Source organism: Notothenia rossii (genome assembly GCF_949606895.1).
Source record: "Notothenia rossii genome assembly, chromosome: 2".
Taxonomy (NCBI): Eukaryota; Metazoa; Chordata; class Actinopteri; order Perciformes; family Nototheniidae; genus Notothenia; species Notothenia rossii.
Window position 1 is genome coordinate 81,310,053 of NC_136904.1, and position 16,818 is coordinate 81,326,870.

The window sequence follows — 16,818 nt, forward strand, 5'->3', positions numbered from 1 at the left end:
TTGGTACCATTAGGATGATTTAAAATGGAATCTTAAATACGCCTTTTAATTATTAACACTATGTCTTCTGTCCCTCTGCACGGAAATGTAACAAAAACAGCAGCAATTAAATCAAAAATAACAATAACTTAGTATTGTTTAATGTAAGCCTTTTCTTAAAGAATGACTTAAATAATTCAGGAATTGTTTGGCCATTTTACCTTGGGGCTTATGCAACAATACACGTCTGACTGGCTGTAAAGAACATGCTGGAGCTCTGATTTGTTTACAAAAAACTGGTGTGCCTAATCAGGATGGACATGCTTGGGCGGGTAGACATTTTTAACATTTACCCAAAGAGTGCCAAGCATTCTCCTGGGCACAAACATGACCAAACCAGCCGAAAAAGAGGTTCACTGGGGAGTTGAATTTGATTATTTCTAACAGCATAGCTTACATATTTATCTAAGTTTAACATACAAAATGTTTCCCACAGCAACATTACATTTTCAATGATAGCACAACTAGATAAAACCATTATAACTGACGGGTTTAATTTAAGTAGGAATATTTCTGTAAGATAAGATAAGACTTTGTTGATCCCAAACTGGGATTTTTTCAAAGTACCAAACCTATCCATAGGCTGAAACTTTATTTTAAATCAGTCACGTGCGTGAATGTATTTGAGGAAACACTGCGACCACCTGCATCAGATTAGGGGAAGGAAATCACCCATCGGGTTTCTCCTGTCATTAAAGAAGGCGTCATAGCATACAGGTGTTAATTTCTTCCACAAAGCGAATAAAATGTAGTTAAACAAGTGATGAATGAGACAATGGGTTTACTCGTTTAGGTTTAACTTGCATAAAGCGCACTATTACAGCCTAACATGCATGCAGAGAAGTTATCAAGCGGCGACACCTTGCGGACAAACAAAGTGAAAACCAGGAAGTATAGATGAGGACCTGCAGGTAGGCTATTGGTGTATCTGCTATATTTACATATTGTTAATAAATCAATATGCATCCATAGTATAACGGTATCAGACAATTGTCCAATGTGAATTTACAATTCATACAATTCCTGAGAGTTTTGGTTAAGCACATTTCAACAATTTTTGTTTTGAGTTTCTGAGGTTTTTGTCTCTGGAGGCTAGACCAATGACCAATAACCTAAAAAGAGGATAACGCGGTACATTTTTGCCCTTTTTTATGGTTGATCTTAGACATATTTGTTTAAGTTAGATAGAGACCAGGTAACAGACAGGCACAAATATTTATTTACACAGGGTAATAGCAAGACATGAAGTATCATTTTAAATACAGATTAAACATATCAAAGGTATTTATTTGTCTTCATTTGAGTCCCAAGGAGAGTGGTAACAGTTGTGAAGGACCATGTTATCAGAGCAACAGTTGAACATATTCCCAATATAATTGTCCACATTTATACAGATCTGTCCCAGTCATTGGCTCACTTGCTGGTGAAGTATTTTGAATATTTCTTGTTGTACATCAACTTGTTGTCCACTCTGACCACATTCCTCAGGTTTTGCCAAAACCAAGGCTCAGCAGCAGCTGTTCTCGGCCACTCCACAACACTTTTCTGACAGAGCCTCCTCCTCAGGCGCACGAAGTGAGAGTGCTGCAGGACGGGCTCCAGCATCAGCAGCACAATCACATCCAGGTTCTCATCAAGCAGTCTTTGGTGGGCCAGATACATTGCCAGTTTGAAAACCCCGGTCTTAACGTAGCCCTCCGTCAAGACGAACAGGGTCTTGCGACTGTACTGGATGCTCTGAGTGAGGTTATTTACCAGGGGGGCGCCGGGGGTCCAATCCCTCTCCTCAAGACACAGAGGAAGATGCTTCTCTCCTTCCTCTTCCAGTTTCACTCGCAGATTCCTCATCACCCATTCAGTGACATGTGGATCTGTGGTGTCGTAAGTCACAAAGACATCATAAATGGCACCTGGTGAGTTAAGGGCTCTGTATCCTTGTATCTTAGCTTTCATATAGTGCATCACGTAGGAAGCATCCCAGTAAAAAAAGTGGGAAACTGTTGCCACAAACAAAAAAACTATGATTAATGAACTTGTGGTAATGTAAATCAAGAAGGCCTGACTGTCATCTATACACTCCCTAATGTCAAATACGATCAGAGCTTTATCTTTGTGATGTGCTGGTGTGTCACATTTCACATCAGTGTATAGTCTAGGAATCTTTACATTACTTGTTTCCATCCAAATAATGAAATCAAGTGCATCGCAGGTACATTGGAACGGGTTGCCTTGCAAGAACAAAGTGCGAAACTGAGATTCAGGGCTCAATGGGAAGGTGGATTGATTGATAATAGTCAGTTTGTTGTAGCTTAGGCTAAGGGCTGTAAGCTGTTTTGCTCCATTTACAAATCCACTGTCCAAGTGGAAAATGTCATTATGACTCAGGTCAAGGAAAGTCAAAGTATGGGTTACATTTGAGTTTATAACTGTCACATTAGGTAGAGAATTGAAGCTCAGGTCCAAGATCTGAAGTTGATGGAAAAACTTGAGTCTGTCCCATTTAAAATCAGTAAGCAAGTTGTGACCTATGCGTAGTATTGTGAGGTTACGCGGCAAATATTCATAAACATAGTCTGGAAGCGTTAAAATGTGGTTGCTAGATATGTCTAAAATTGTCAAATTAATAAGATTAGTAAAAATGCTCTCGTATGAGAGATCTGTTTCTTTCCAAAGGGTCCCCAGAAGATTATTTGTAAACTGAAGTTCTGTTAATGAACGGCTGTACATCCGTTTGGTGGTTAGAATGGAAATGGAGTTATAACTCATATTCAGCACCCTCAGAGCAGGAAGATTTTGTGTGAAATTTAAATTAAGTGTTACCCCGTACGCTTCAAAGTAGTGTTCATTGTGACTAAGGTCTAGCACTTGTAGTTTCTTTAGTTCTTGGAAGGCTTCGCTATAGGCCAAATCGATCTTATTGAATGACAGGTCCAGGTATGTTAGATTATGCAGTGGTGAAAACTCTGTACCTTTAGGTGCTGCTGAAAATCCATTTTTCGAGAGGTTAAGACATGCAATGTCTTTATAGCCAACAAACTGCTTTGGAGAAATGAAGAACATATTATTTGAGCTGAGAGATAGCACTCGTCCAGAGTTAAAACACTCTTCCTTGACAAGGCTCTTCACGTGCTCATAAATAAAATCACTCGGATGGGGAATTGTGAGTGGAGGAATAGAACGTTCGGACCTCTCATTGTAACCACCACATGATGAATCAAGCAGATTTCTATCTGGAGTGGGAAAAAGCTTGTTTTCTGCGAGGTACATCACTTTCAGGTTGTGGAATTTGTGAAATACAGTGGAATCGGAGTGGATAATAAAGTTTGTCCCTAAGTTCATGATAGAGAGATTTTTGAGTTGGTACAGAGGTCTGAGAGTCTCCAGTCCAATACTCTGGAAGACCAATCCCTGCAAATGAAAGATTTTAAGGGACTTAAGATTTGAAAACTCTTCTGAGATATTTAATTGTGTAGGGTATAACTTGATACCATAGTTGAAAGAGATATCAAGTCTCTCTACCGTTGGAAGATGTCTCAGAAATGTTGCCTCCTCAGTAATTGCCTTAAATAAGATGTTAAATGCCAGGAACAATTGTTTAAGTTTGTTCAGACTCTTAAACCAGGAAGGATCCAGGTGTTCCAGTGAGTTTCCTCCCATATTCAGTATCTCCAGCTGGGTTAGATATTGAAATGCATTAGGATCAATATCAAGAGACTTTTTTGGACAGGTGACACAGGGATATGGAGCGTTTTCACATCTTGGACAGTTCCCTTCTAATTTCAGGACTGTTAAATTTGGAAGCATAAGAAAACCATCAGGGATGTGATTTATTCTGTTATTACCCAGCTTTAACACGCCTAATGATTGTGGGAAACCATTGGGAACTTCAGTTAAGTTGTTATGGGACAAGTCCAAATGCTTCAGTTTGCTCATTACTTCCAAACGGTTTTCCATGTTAACAGATGTCTTACAAGGATTGCTGTAGTAGCAGTTTCTGGATAACAATAACTGTGTAATATTTGCTAAGCAGTCAAAGCTCCCGTTCAACAACATAATGTTGTTACTGTTCAGCTCGATGATTTCCAAACTGGGAGGAAGATTAGCAGGGATTTCCTTCAGACCAGTGCCACTCAGTCTCAGTTCATGCAGTTTTGTCAGATTTTTGAAAGCATTCACAGTGATGTTCACCGTTTTGTCATTGTTTGCTCTGCTGAGATCAAGCATGGTCAGATTCAGCAAGTTGGATAATGAGTCATTCCAAATATTCTTAATGGAATTGTCTGATAAGTTGAGATAAGTTGCATTGTTGGTTATCCCATGAGGTACTCCTGTCAGTTTACGGCCTTCACAGTCAAATAGGACATTAGAGTTATTGTCGGCTGTGACATCACAAGGGAACTGCAGTCTCATCCACTCAGGTTTGCTTTCAGCGGGCTGGATCTTACATTGGCAACACAGATAGGACAGCAGCAAGTGCATCCAAACTGCGACCGTCTGTGGATGAACAACAGAGTTAGTGGAATGCAGCGAGGTATAGTCAGTTATCCACAAACATGTATAAACAGATTGTATATCATCGAGTACATTATACATTATGAAAAATGGTTTATTCACCAAGCAAACCTGTGTCAATATCAATATGGGGACCTGACTTCAGGTCATATTTGACAAATGGTATTTATGAATGGCACCATTTGTATCCAGCAGGTGGCAGCACTCTCACTATTTTGAATAATTAATTATATTAACACCTTGTCCAAACTGAGGCCCGGGGGCCAAATGCGGCCCATGGTCCATTTTTAATCGGCCCTCAGCAGATTCTAAAAGTATAATGGAATATGGCCCACACCTGAAACTTGTGCTTGTCTTATATTGTACTTCTTAAATGTATATGTACAAATATATTATACAGTATTCATGTGTTGATAAGCCCACTTTTCCAAAAAATGCAGGCAATTATGGTTGAAAGCATTTCCTAACAAATCTTAGTTAATAAAAAAGCCCAATAACTTATTTACATAACAAGCTTGAAATATACCTTTCATATTTCCCCGTATTAAAAGCAATCTGAGGCTTCTGTTTTAAGGCTGCCAACAAAATAAATGAAACCCTATGGAAAGCTGTGATGTATGCTGTTTATTTTCTTAGTATCAAGCATAATTTACCTACATTTATTTTTGCTAACTTATAACTTAACTGATGAGGCAATATACCTCACCTCTAGCGATTGGCCCAGACCTTCGTATGTTTTTCTGTATGTGGCCCTCAATGAAAAATTGTTTGCCTTACAGCTATAAATAATTAACCTTTTGCTCAACAAGGGCTATTTAGTACCAAAAGAAGTGTAGAAAAAAGGCCAAAAGGTAGTTTATTGACTCAGAAATGTCAGATAAACAACTATTTGTAACCAACATTAGTCCCCATAAGATATCGTCGTACCAGGCTATACCAGTCACACCAAGCTTTAGCAGCAAAACGCCTGAGGTCACTGAACTATGTAGTATGGTGTATTATTGCATAAGATTTATACCGTGTTATTATTTTAGCACTTCCTCTAGAAGCTACACATTCTCACTTTGACAAACCGTAAGTGTAGTTCCTTAATCAGTAGGTTATCTAAGGTTGTAGAGAGACTTTAACAGAGACAGCATCACATTGTATTCTTTATCAACCTGTTCCAACTCTAAACAAAAGCATTGAGTTAGTGAAATATTGATAATAATAAATATGAATGAATAATGTTTGTAATCTCTAGTCCACCGATCGCTGCTTGGTAATGGGTTTACTGTTACTCTAATAATTGAGATCGATACTGATTGAATAAGGTGACAGGAATAGTTTTTTTCAACACAGTTGGGAGTAAACTTTAATGTTCCATATGAAATGTAGAACAACACATTATAAAATAACAGTTTTCAATGAGTCAAGTGTACACAGTAATATATAGTGCCGTAAAGATAATTGCAGAAACACAAAATCAAAACAGATTACATTAAAGAAGAATTCAATCTAAATCCATAACACACGCCGATGAATAAAGTTGTAAGCTACAGTTCAGTAGATACATCTATATATATATAGAGCAAACCTTAAGAATATACAGAGAAATGTGTATCAAATAAACTCACCATCGTGTATGCAGCGTATTGATCCTTTATGTTTCTTGAAATACAGCCTTAAAAAACACGTGACCTTGTCTGAAGTCACTACGAGTTAATGTTTTTAATGTTAATCAAGAATATACAGCAGCCATAAAATCCACCTGATGCTGAAGTAAAACTAAACTCTGGTTCTGGGGCAGAAGTATCATTTCATTTGAAGAAGTGCTTCTCTTTCACTTCCTCTTTTCTTGCTCTGGTGGAAGTATGTTCGTATCCCGGACAAAGACATTTTTATTTATTTACCTGTGGTGATGCCAAAGAGAAGCAGCAAGTTCTCTATTAAGGGACTGCACACAAACGGGCATTCATATAACAGAAATGCATTTCAAAACTGGGTTGCTTGGCATTCAAAAGTTATTATTTATATACAGAAGTACAATTATGAAATGAAAGGAGGAACTAAGAATGAAAGTTCGTTGTCTTAGAGTGTCTCCTTAAAGAGGTTGTTGTATTGTTTGTGACTTTCAGTGGCTAACACACTTCTCAGGCTGAACCAGAAGTACAACTGGGCCTGAGGGTTAGTGGGCCACTCCAGCACCGAGCGCTTAAAGAGCCTCTTCCTCAGCCTCAGGTACTTTGAATTGCATGGTACTTTCTCCAAGAGAATCAGTACAATAACATCATTCTTTTCATCCATTAGCCTCTGGTGGGCCATGTAGAACGCTGTCTTGAAGTTGCCACTTTTGATGTATTTGTTGGTGAGTACGAACACGGTCCTCTTGCTGTTGTGGATGCTCTGTGAGAGGTTGTCGATCAGGGGACACCCGGGCATCCAGTCCCTCTCCTCCAGACACAGCGCCAGGCGGCGGTCCCCTTGTTCCTCCAGATGAGCGCACATTTCCTTCAGCACCCACTCCGTCACGGCCGTATCCTCCTTGTCATATATTACAAAGGCATCATAGGCAGAGGTCTGGGAGTACAGGCGGCCGTAACCTTTGAGCTTTGCCCGGCAGAAGTGGTAGATGTACCAGACGTCCCACAGGAAGAGGTGGCTGGAGATTGACAGGGTGAGGAAGCTGAGGACGAGGGAAGTCATGAGGGTGTACAGCATGATTGACAGGTAGTTGTGCTGGCAGGCTAGCAGGTCCACTGAGATCACAGGGTGACCTCTTTGAGCCCCCGGGCTGGCGCACGTAACCTCCGTGGCCAGCCTGGGGATCTTCACCGTGGTCGTGTTGAGCCACGTGATGAACCAAGTTGCGTTGCAGCTGCATAGAAATCTGTTTTTGTGCAGAAGCAGCATGTCCATGTTATTAACGACATCATCTGGGAAGCTGGATTTCTCAATGTGCTGTAGGTGATTAAAGCTTAGGTCCAGATATTTTAAGTTGTGGGCGCCCTTGAGGAAATCTGGCGTGAGTTTCAGGATTTGGTTTTTATGTAAAAGGAGCTTCTTTAGAGATTTGGTACAGAGTGACAACATGGCTGGAACAGTGGTGAAGCTGTTTCCACTGAGATCTAAGACGTGAAGAGAGTGTAGAAGGTTTAGTTTCTCCCAATAAAAAGATTTGTCTTTTAGTTTGTTATTTTTTATATAGAGCTCGGACAGTTTGTCCGGAAAACCACTGAACACTTCTTGTGGAATGAAGGGGAGGTTGTTATGCGAGATGTCAAGAACAATCAGATTATCTAGTTTCTTAAAATAATTAAAATAGCGGTTGTCCCCGTCCCTCCACAACATGTCTAACCGGTTATCTATGAACTCTAACCTCTCTAGAGATTGACTCTCCAACTCTGTGTTAGTAGAAGTAGAGATCTTGTTGTGGTTCATGAGCAATACTTTGAGATTTTTCAAATGTTTGGTAAAATTAAGCATGTGAGTCAAGCCCTCGGACTCAAAGTAATGGTTGTTGCGACTGATATCCAAGATGACCAGATTTTTCAGCTCCTGAAAGGCAGTGGGGTAGAGCAGGTCGAGGCGATTTGAGGAGAAGTCTAAATATTGTAAATTAATCAAATTGCTAAATTCAGTGCCATTAAGACTTTGGCTCATTGCATTCCCCGACAGATTGAGGCATCTCAGCTCTCTGAGATTTAGAAATCTGGGATGCAAGAAAAAAATGTTGTTTCTGCTCACATCTAGGGTTTTGCCGAACTGACTGCAATTCGTGTTGACAAAGGATGCAACCGTGCCGAGTTCTTTATCTTTGTATTTGCAGCTGCGTGCATATTCATCATATCTGAAGTAATGAATCTCTCTCACTTCCTTACTTTTGTACTGAGCTGCAGGGGACATGGGGGTCCAGTACTGGGGCTCCCCCCCGGAGAACCCCACAGAATCTTGGCCGTCAGAGGGGGAAGATATTTTATTGTCAGACAGACTGATTATTTTAAAGCTTTTTAATTCCATCAGAATACTAAGGTTTGTGATTTTAATAAAGTTTGTACCCAAATCTATAACCTCCAAGTTTGTGAGATGTTTTAAAGGAGCAATGCTCTCTGACTTGAGCTGCTGGAACACAAAGCCCTTCAGTCTGAGGATCCGGAGGGATTTCAAGGAGGAGAAACTGCAGCTCAGCGTCAGTGTTTCAGGGTACCTCTGAAGCTCGTAGTTAAAGGAGAGATCCAGTTCTTCTAGTTTCCCAAGGTGATGAGGGAAGTGCGTGACTCCTATCTCTCTCGCTAAAAAGTTTGATGAGAGATCAAGCACTCTCAGCTCTGTTGTGCTGGCAAACCACTCAGACGACACATATTTCAGAGAGTTACTGTGCAGACGCAGTGTCTTTAGCTTTGTCAACATTTGAAAAGCCGTCTCGCTGATATTGAGGGCTGAGTTACCTGGGCAGGGGTCGCATGGGAAAGGAGCGTTGTAACAGCGAGGACAGTTTCCGCTAATATCTAGAATCTCAAGGTTAGTTAAGTTTTTGAAATCTTCCTCAGTGACTTTTTGAATGTGGTTGTTGTAGAGGTACAACTCCTTCAGACTCGTGGGCAGTAGATTTGGAGTAAAGGATAAGTTGTTTGACTTAAGACTCAACAATGTTAAATTGTTAAGCTGGGAAAATGCCCCTTCCTCTATGCCATAGGAAACGTTACATGGGTTACGGAAATAACAGTTTTGACCGAGGTAGAGAATCTCAATGTTTCTAATCTCAGAGAGGTTGGCTTTAGAAATATAAAAAATATGATTCACTTCCAAACTCAGGAGGATCAGGTTTGCAGGGAGGCCTTTAGGTATACTGTCGAGCTGATTCCCATCCAGATACAGGGCTCGCAGGTTCTTCAGGTCGGTAAAGGTGTTTTCCTCGATCATCACACTCTTGTTGCACATGCGGTCCTTGGGCCCGATCTTGATGGGCACACAGTTGCACCTCATATCAATCTCAGTCAGGTTCTCCAGACCGTGAAAGGAGGTGGAGTTTAATTTAGGAATATGGTTGATGGTGAGCGTCAGATTGGTCGTGTCTCTGGGGATGCCCGGGGGGACATCTTTGAGGTTCCTCTCAGTGCAGTCAACCGTCACCACGTTCCCGTCGCTCGCCTCGCTTACATCACATGGCAGAGTCTTTGGGTAAGAAACGCTAGCTTTCAGTATGATGGGGCAGCACCACAGGCTCAGCAGTGCCACACTTATCTGTACAAAAAACACATTTGTTCACTGAGGAAAGTGTGTAGGTGGAAAGCTGATAATACAGTCATATCATTGAATAAAACACATGTAATGCACATACACATCAACCCTTTGAGTAAGGTATCTAGATGCCATTTTAAAATACAACCGGCACAAGCTAGAGTTTCATTTTCCTCTATGTTATTTACAGCCCTTCTTATCAACACAACCTGTCATTTCACTAGTGCATACAATTATAAATCAATACAGTATATGAACAAATATTACTGCTACTCACCAAGTGGAAGAACATTGTTCACATGAGAGATTTTTAAAGAGGTCCGTCTACGAGTGCTGTTGTCAGGTTGGATGGAGTACGAACAAAGTGTGACATGAGGATGAGCTCGAAGGTGAAGGGATGAAAGTAACAGGTGGCTGGGTTAACCCATTGTGTGTATTATTAACCAGCATCACTTCCCTTTTGTCATAAACCGCACACATGCAAGTCCATTGTTTACAATGTCTTTGAAGACAATTGACTGATTGTGTCTGTTATGTAATGGTGTAAACTGGCTTCATGCAAATATTAGCTACTTTGAAGGGGTTTCTTGAAAAAAAAAAAGACATCAAGGTTGACGGTGTCTTGCTCTTATATGACAGTATAACAGCTGGAGGATTTGTGGGTAATTCAGTGAGAGGGGAAAGAGTTGTTTCATTTCAGGTTAGCTTGCAGCGGAAAGTGAAACCTGTGCACATGTTAAGGTTGACCACTTACATGGTAAACATGCTATTCTAGCACAAAGCAGAATAGTTTTCCTTTTACTTAGTAGTTCCATGGCTTAGTAACGTGATTCATACAGACAGTATTTGTCTATCCCAAAACCCAATGCAGGAATTGATACTGCAATTTTAGAAAAAACATCCACCTGACCATACTTCAGTTAAAAGAGTTGATGCCAAAGTGGCTTTTTAGCCATGCTAGCTGCTATTGATCTACCTCTTTAGTCCAGACTGAATTTTATAGCAGCCATACAATTGACTGCACTGACGTCAATACTTTTGTTAGCGAAAGATTACCTGCAGAACTAATGAGAGTTCCATCAGCCTGATCTGTACTGTGAGTTTTGTGCTGATTAGCGAAGGTTAGCATGCTAACAAGCTGAACTAAAAGGGTGATCACAACAGTATGCAAACGCTCTACCCTGAGTGAAAGGGGCCATCATCATGATTAATGCAAAAAGCATTACCACCGCTCAGGATTGAGAATATGGTGAAATCATAAATATCTAAACATAGTAAAAACTAAACATGGGTCAAGCGTCCTTTATTTATTAATAATGCAAATTTAAGAAGCACTTAAATACCACAATTGTTACTATACTGTATGAGAGGGTGGTCATAAACAAAACTGCACTCTAGTTATTAGAATTAAAAACAGACAAAAATAATTTGAAAAGACTTTAAAAGTGTTTATCTTTTTAATGATGTTGACAAATAATAACAGATAAGTACTCCGTTTCCAACGTGTAAACTGCTCAATAAATTAAGGTGACTCCAGCAAAAAGTAATATGCATTTAAATGATTATTCACGTCTTGTCCTGTGCACTGATTTGTCTATAGCTTTATATTGTGTATGCATTTCTTTAACATAATATATATTCTTACAATTTATAAACAAGGTACTTACTGTATAAGGTTGAAATAATCTACATGGTAAAACCCTACTGTGACCAATAAATCATAAAAATAATCCCTATCATATAATATCTGATAATATACTTGAGAGGAGCGTCATATTCTTCTTCATAGAGGCCTTAATATAATCTATTTAAAACTTTAATGATTTATATAATTTATTTTAGATAATAAAATATCGTATACACAAGGCAAGTTGTTTTCATCACAGCAGTTCACATTGGTCGTCAAACCCATGTCTCTCATGTATGGCTTTTAAAATCAATAATCAGGACGGAATAACAACAGTCTATTTGTTGAGCAGTGTTTTCAGTGAGTGACTTAGTGCGTTTAGAATAACAGACATGGTGGCAGAGTGATGTGTCAGTGCATCCACACTTTGGTCACCGGGGGATCTTCCCGACGCTGCCTCTGCAGATTTCAGCAGACGCACGTAGTTCATGACCACCTCCTCCACCTTCGCCACCACCTCCCGCCGCTCGCTCTCGCTCAGCTCGTCCACCAGTGACAGGCAGGCCTGCGTCAGACAGCAGAGCGTGTGGAAGCTGTGAGTCAGCGTGAGCAGCAACTCCTCCGGGCTGCTGTACTCCACAGCCATCTGACTGCAGGCGCTGCTCAGCACTTTGGCCTGCGTGAGGAGCAGCTCTGAGGACGTATCCGTGTCGGCCTCGCTGACCTCGCGGTTCCCACGTCTGGACGAACGGCCGACGCTGGAACGCAACACGCCGACCATCACTAAGGCATCCTCGCGTGCGAGTGCGAACCCTGTGTGAAGGCTGTATGTTTTTCCCTTCATTGAATTGACACGAGCCAGCCTGGCTTCGAGGCTCATGTCTTTCATAGCTTTAGAGTCAGCTTTCAAGACAGCGTTTTCCTCGCGATTGAAAGAGAGAGAGCTGACGGAGAACAGAGGCGTCTTTTTGTCTTCGTCATCACCGTCAGTGTTTTTCTTTCTCCGCAGGAAGCAGTGACTGAACGGCCCACGGCACCTCCACGTCCCCGTGCCCAGCCTCTGAGCTGTGGACTCTGAACACATCTGCCTTCTACCAGATGGATTAGAGGCGACGGAACCCAGGGACCAGCTCTTGGGCAACGTTTTGGCAGAGAATATCCTCTTTACTTTTGGGGGATCTTGAGACTGGAAGTTCTGACTGCCACCCTTCCTTGTAAGTGTGGCTCTTGTCTTCTCTAGCAGCGCTTCTAGGCTCCTGGAAGCTGGCATTATGGCGCTCCAGCTCCTCCTGAGCATCCGATCCCCGTGTGGCTTCCTGAGGCTGCTTGTTTGAGTGTCACATGAAGGTCCGCTTGAAGGGAAAGCCAGGGCTTGTGGGTCGGGCTCGGGGCTGGCCTGTGTTAGCCCGCCGAGCTCTGTGCTACTTCTTAAAGATGAAGGTGACGTGGTTGTGGTGGTGGTACTGCTCTCAATACAGAGAGCTAAAGATGACTCTTCCCCAACCTTCTCCAGCTGTGTGCAAGCTACACTAGGGGTACAAGGGAAACAAAAAGCACTGTTAAGCATTTCCCTAACCGCACACATTCAGCTGTAATACACTATTTTCAAACTTCAGGAAAATATGATAATTTGCATACTTGTTCAAGTGATATCATAACTAATTAAGGTTCAAACAGATACCTAAATATAGGTAGAACAACGCGTAAGTAAATGCCTTACTTGAAACACAGATTATTTTTAATTAAAAACTCTTCGAGAGGCTTAAAGTGGAGAAGGTATTTTGAAATGTTTAAGTTAAGAGAAAATTTAAAGGGGGAGACAGAAACAGAATTATAATGCTAAAATAGATGCTCAAATCAAATAGAAATCATCTGGAGTATTTCCACATGCTTGCAATGGCATTAAGTTTAAAGCACTTCTGTACAACATCAGAGAGCTGCTAACATTATTTTTCAGTCTTTCCATTTAGCTAGATAAGAGAGAGCACCCTCCTGTGTAGTTTTACCTGTGGTTTCTTTTATCTTGGGCATTCGGTGGCTGCCTTCCCGTGTGATCCCGAATCCCGGCTCCGCACTGGTCGCTGCGTGGATCTTCCTCAGCAGGGTGGGGTCTATGGGATGGCCGGCCCTCCCCTGACCTGGGGGCCCGTAAGCTTTTTCCTCACCAGGTGTGTAACCCAGCCCCTTCAGCGAGGACTCTGACAGTACATGCATATTGTCTGTGGCACAGAGAGGAGAATCCATGGGAGTGACACAGCTGCTGCTGCCTGTGCTACAGCCAGCGTCTATAGAGGAACACTGGGAGCTCTGCAGAGAATGGACGCCTTCACTCTGAATGGAGGACATGCGCTTGTTCACGTGGTATTCGCGTGAAAAAGCGTGCGGCTGCTCATTGTCCTGTGAGGCTGCTTCTCCTTCTGCAAGACCGGGTCCTTTCGAGGGTGAGTGGGCATTTGACAGTTGGCTTCTTTCATCTAAGTCCCGTTTGTCTCCCTTCACTGTCAACCTGTCTGCGTGGGAAGCCTGTGAGTCATTCACACTTTCTGGAGAAAGATTTTCTGCCATCTTGTTTCCGGGCTGCCATTTTTGATTTCTGTCTTGAAAGTGTGTTCGCCCCAGATCCAGTTGATTCATGTAGTAGGCATCTCTCACAGTGAAAGCGTTGTACTTCCCAACAAGATGTGCGGGCTCGTCTCTAGCCGAGTCGTGAGAGGTCATGTGACCTCTGTCCGAGGATTCGCAGGTTTCTCCTTGGACTCTGCTCTCTGCCTCCCCCTGTTTTCCTCTCTGCCTGCTCATTACTGAGCCCATGTGCAGCTTAGTGAAGTATTCACTGACGGATTTTATCTCCATTGTCTCTGGCTCCATCTCACCGCCATCTGAGTGAAAGATCTGGGAGGAGGCGACAGCAGATGATTTCGCCTCCTCACCCTGATGCTCCTGTGGGTTGTACTGCAAAGCTCCCGCTCCACGGACGCTGGCTAAAGCGGACTGTGTCTTCTCCTCGTTCACGGCTGGGTATCCTTCTGCCATGGCCATGTGCATCCTCAGGTGGTTCTCTGAGTGTCTTTGAGCAGTGGCCAGCTCTGAGCTCTCTGTCATCTCTGAGGAATTCGTCTCGTTGCCAGAATCGGAGGAGTCGGGACTAAATGCCCGTGATATTTCTACACCTGTGTGTCACAGAAAGACAAACACTTCATTAATGAATTCATCTGAGGCTCTCGACAAATATCACAGATAAGGGGAACGAGTCAAAAATAATGAATGGTGATGACAATGTGATTCAACATGTGAGGGAGAAAAGGAGTTAATGATAACTTTGGAATAACACAGAAAATAGTACATCAATAAAGAATAACTACTTTAAGATACAATGAAAATACGGATCTATTTGAATATTAGCATGCTATCGTGCAGTATGTAAACATTATAAAATGGTTCATGAAATAATAAAATGTTGAGAAAATGATACTGAAATGAACACAAATGCTGAAATGAATGAAATGCTCACACAAAGGGAAACATAGAACAAAATGGGCTTTATTGAAAAAAATCAACAATGACAAATCAAAAGTGAATGGCTGGAAAACGTGTGATGTTAATGGATGAACGTTACAATAGTGTAAGGAGAACCTGTGCTACTCTCGGACTGAGCCGGACTCTGTTCCTCAGACGCAGCGAGGGCCTCTAGTGCCTGCAAGGTGGAAACCACTGCATCGTTCAGAGGCTCCCCGTGGCCCTCTGCTCCGAGGGTGGGCACTGAATCTATGAGAGACACTGGGATATCATTGCGGGCCCCGTGGGAACGAGTCCCGGCCCCCCCCTGCTGCTGCTCCTCCTCGTCAGAGCTGTCCCTGAAGCCGGGGGGAGGAGCAGCGATGGCCAGGTTGAGCGAGTGCAGCAGAACGTCACTGTCCTCCTCGTCATTACCCTCCGGAGGGGGAGGGAGGGAGGTCAAGTCAATGATGTCATCGCTGGACCCCGAGAGCGAGAGCAACATGGGTTTGTCTATGTCACTCATCACCATGTCCTCCTCACAACTGATGTCGTCCTCGTCCTCTGCGTCATCGGTCGTCTCCGCGTAGCAGATATCGTGCAGCAGCGGCTCCTCGATGCATTCCGTGGGACCGAAGATTTTGGTGGAGTACTGATACCCGTCCTCTATGGCATCCATCATCTTATAGTCCTCCTCGAGACGCCGGTACATGTGGCTGTGATTGTCTAGAATCTCTGGGCCCTCCTCCATCAGTCTCTGGTAGCCCAAATTTTGGGGGTTAACACTTTCTAAGGGAGGGTCTCCAAATATGAAGGAGACCTTTGCACTCCTGGTGGAGTCTTGGGGTTTGGGCCTGGGGATGTTGAGGTAAGTTTGGGAGCATGGGATTCTGCAGCACTCGGCTCTCTCTACAGTGTGCCCCGGGTGCTGGGCCTGGTGGATCTCCGTTATGTACACTGGCTGGCCTTCAAATCTCCCGTGATCCAGGTATTCACTATCCTGCTCAGAATAATCTTGGTTAAACCTCTGGTTGTTTCTGTCCTCAAATCCTTTATGGGGCGTGCTGTATGTACACTCGATGGCCTGGTAGGTCTGCTTTACTCTCGCTGCTTGGCCTGCAAAGAGGAACCAGAGCATGAAAACAGGTCTATTTAAAAAAAAGAAAACGTTCTGATGAGTCATGCTGTGGGCATTTCAGACATACTTGTTTCTGTGTTTTTGGCCACATTGAAGATGGAGCGCCGAGAGTCCACCAGTAATCTGTAGTAGCCAGCAGTCAAACAGGCCAGATTCATCGCATCAACAGACTCCATTATGAGAGTGATGGGCTGTGAAAGAGACAGATAAGCAGTTGATGATAAGCACAAAATAAATGGGAAAGTGGGAGTTCTGTTATAATGACTTGGTGTTGTTAAGATCAAAGCCCTAGAAAATAATCACACAACCAGACAGCGCACACATTTCTATATTTTGAAAAGAGGATTTGTTAACCTTTACGTCCAGAACATGTAGATCCACTCTGACCCTGTTCTCGTCCTCTGTATACATCTCAATGCGGTTCACATGACTGAAATCGGCCAGAAGAGCCACCAGGTTTGTTTTGGTGTTGATCACATGGCTGATGCCATATTTGGGCCCCACCAGCAATGTCACTTCTGTGTGCTTCTCGCCTTGCTGTGAAAGGGATGAGAGATTCAGGATCACTTTCTGCACGCAAATGAACAGCCTGTGACACACTGTGTGGCTGCACACCATGTGATAAAATGGCCTCACTCACAACTAGTGTGGATTTAAAAACCCGTCCTCCGTACAGCCTCAAATCGCTGAGATACTTCAGATAATGCACCTTTGCTTGCAAGGCAGTCAGCTGGAATGGGGAAGGACACAAGAAATATAGGTTGGGTTAAAAGCAGAAATGGGTAAC

At 42.7% G+C, this 16,818-nt stretch overlaps 3 protein-coding genes and 1 long non-coding RNA gene across 13 annotated transcripts in view; 1 reads left to right on the forward strand and 3 right to left on the reverse strand.

The window, feature by feature from the left end:
* Positions 1–16,818, forward strand: part of LOC307028227 — a 54,875-nt gene that overhangs the window by 32,017 nt on the left and 6,040 nt on the right. The gene's annotated exons all lie outside the window — the stretch shown is intronic.
* On the reverse strand, positions 1,241–6,565 carry tlr8a (toll-like receptor 8a). Its single transcript, XM_079665185.1, has 2 exons — positions 6,168–6,565; positions 1,241–4,533 (listed from the first exon to the last, which is right to left on the reverse strand). The coding sequence occupies exons 1-2, from the start codon at positions 6,168–6,170 to the stop codon at positions 1,453–1,455; spliced, it is 3,084 nt and encodes a 1,027-aa protein (XP_079521311.1). The 5' UTR covers positions 6,171–6,565; the 3' UTR covers positions 1,241–1,452.
* On the reverse strand, positions 6,597–10,126 carry LOC307029319 (toll-like receptor 7). Its single transcript, XM_079665184.1, has 2 exons — positions 10,049–10,126; positions 6,597–9,774 (listed from the first exon to the last, which is right to left on the reverse strand). Exons 1-2 carry the CDS (start codon positions 10,061–10,063, stop codon positions 6,622–6,624), a joined length of 3,168 nt encoding a protein of 1,055 aa, XP_079521310.1. The 5' UTR covers positions 10,064–10,126; the 3' UTR covers positions 6,597–6,621.
* LOC307028212 (FERM and PDZ domain-containing protein 4-like) overlaps positions 11,216–16,818 on the reverse strand; it is a 33,534-nt gene continuing 27,931 nt past the window's right edge. For 8 of the 9 annotated variants that reach the window (XM_079663036.1, XM_079663035.1, XM_079663038.1 and 5 more), the window contains 6 exons: positions 16,672–16,761; positions 16,386–16,568; positions 16,099–16,222; positions 15,032–16,009; positions 13,405–14,568; positions 11,216–12,922 (listed from right to left, as the gene is read on the reverse strand). In XM_079663036.1, coding sequence (XP_079519162.1) covers positions 11,736–12,922; positions 13,405–14,568; positions 15,032–16,009; positions 16,099–16,222; positions 16,386–16,568; positions 16,672–16,761 — 3,726 coding nt within the window. In that variant the 3' untranslated portion in view covers positions 11,216–11,735. Of the gene's footprint in view, positions 12,928–13,404; positions 14,569–15,031; positions 16,010–16,098; positions 16,223–16,385; positions 16,569–16,671; positions 16,762–16,818 lie in introns of all 9 variants that reach the window. The other variant, XM_079663043.1, reaches the window with a different exon arrangement.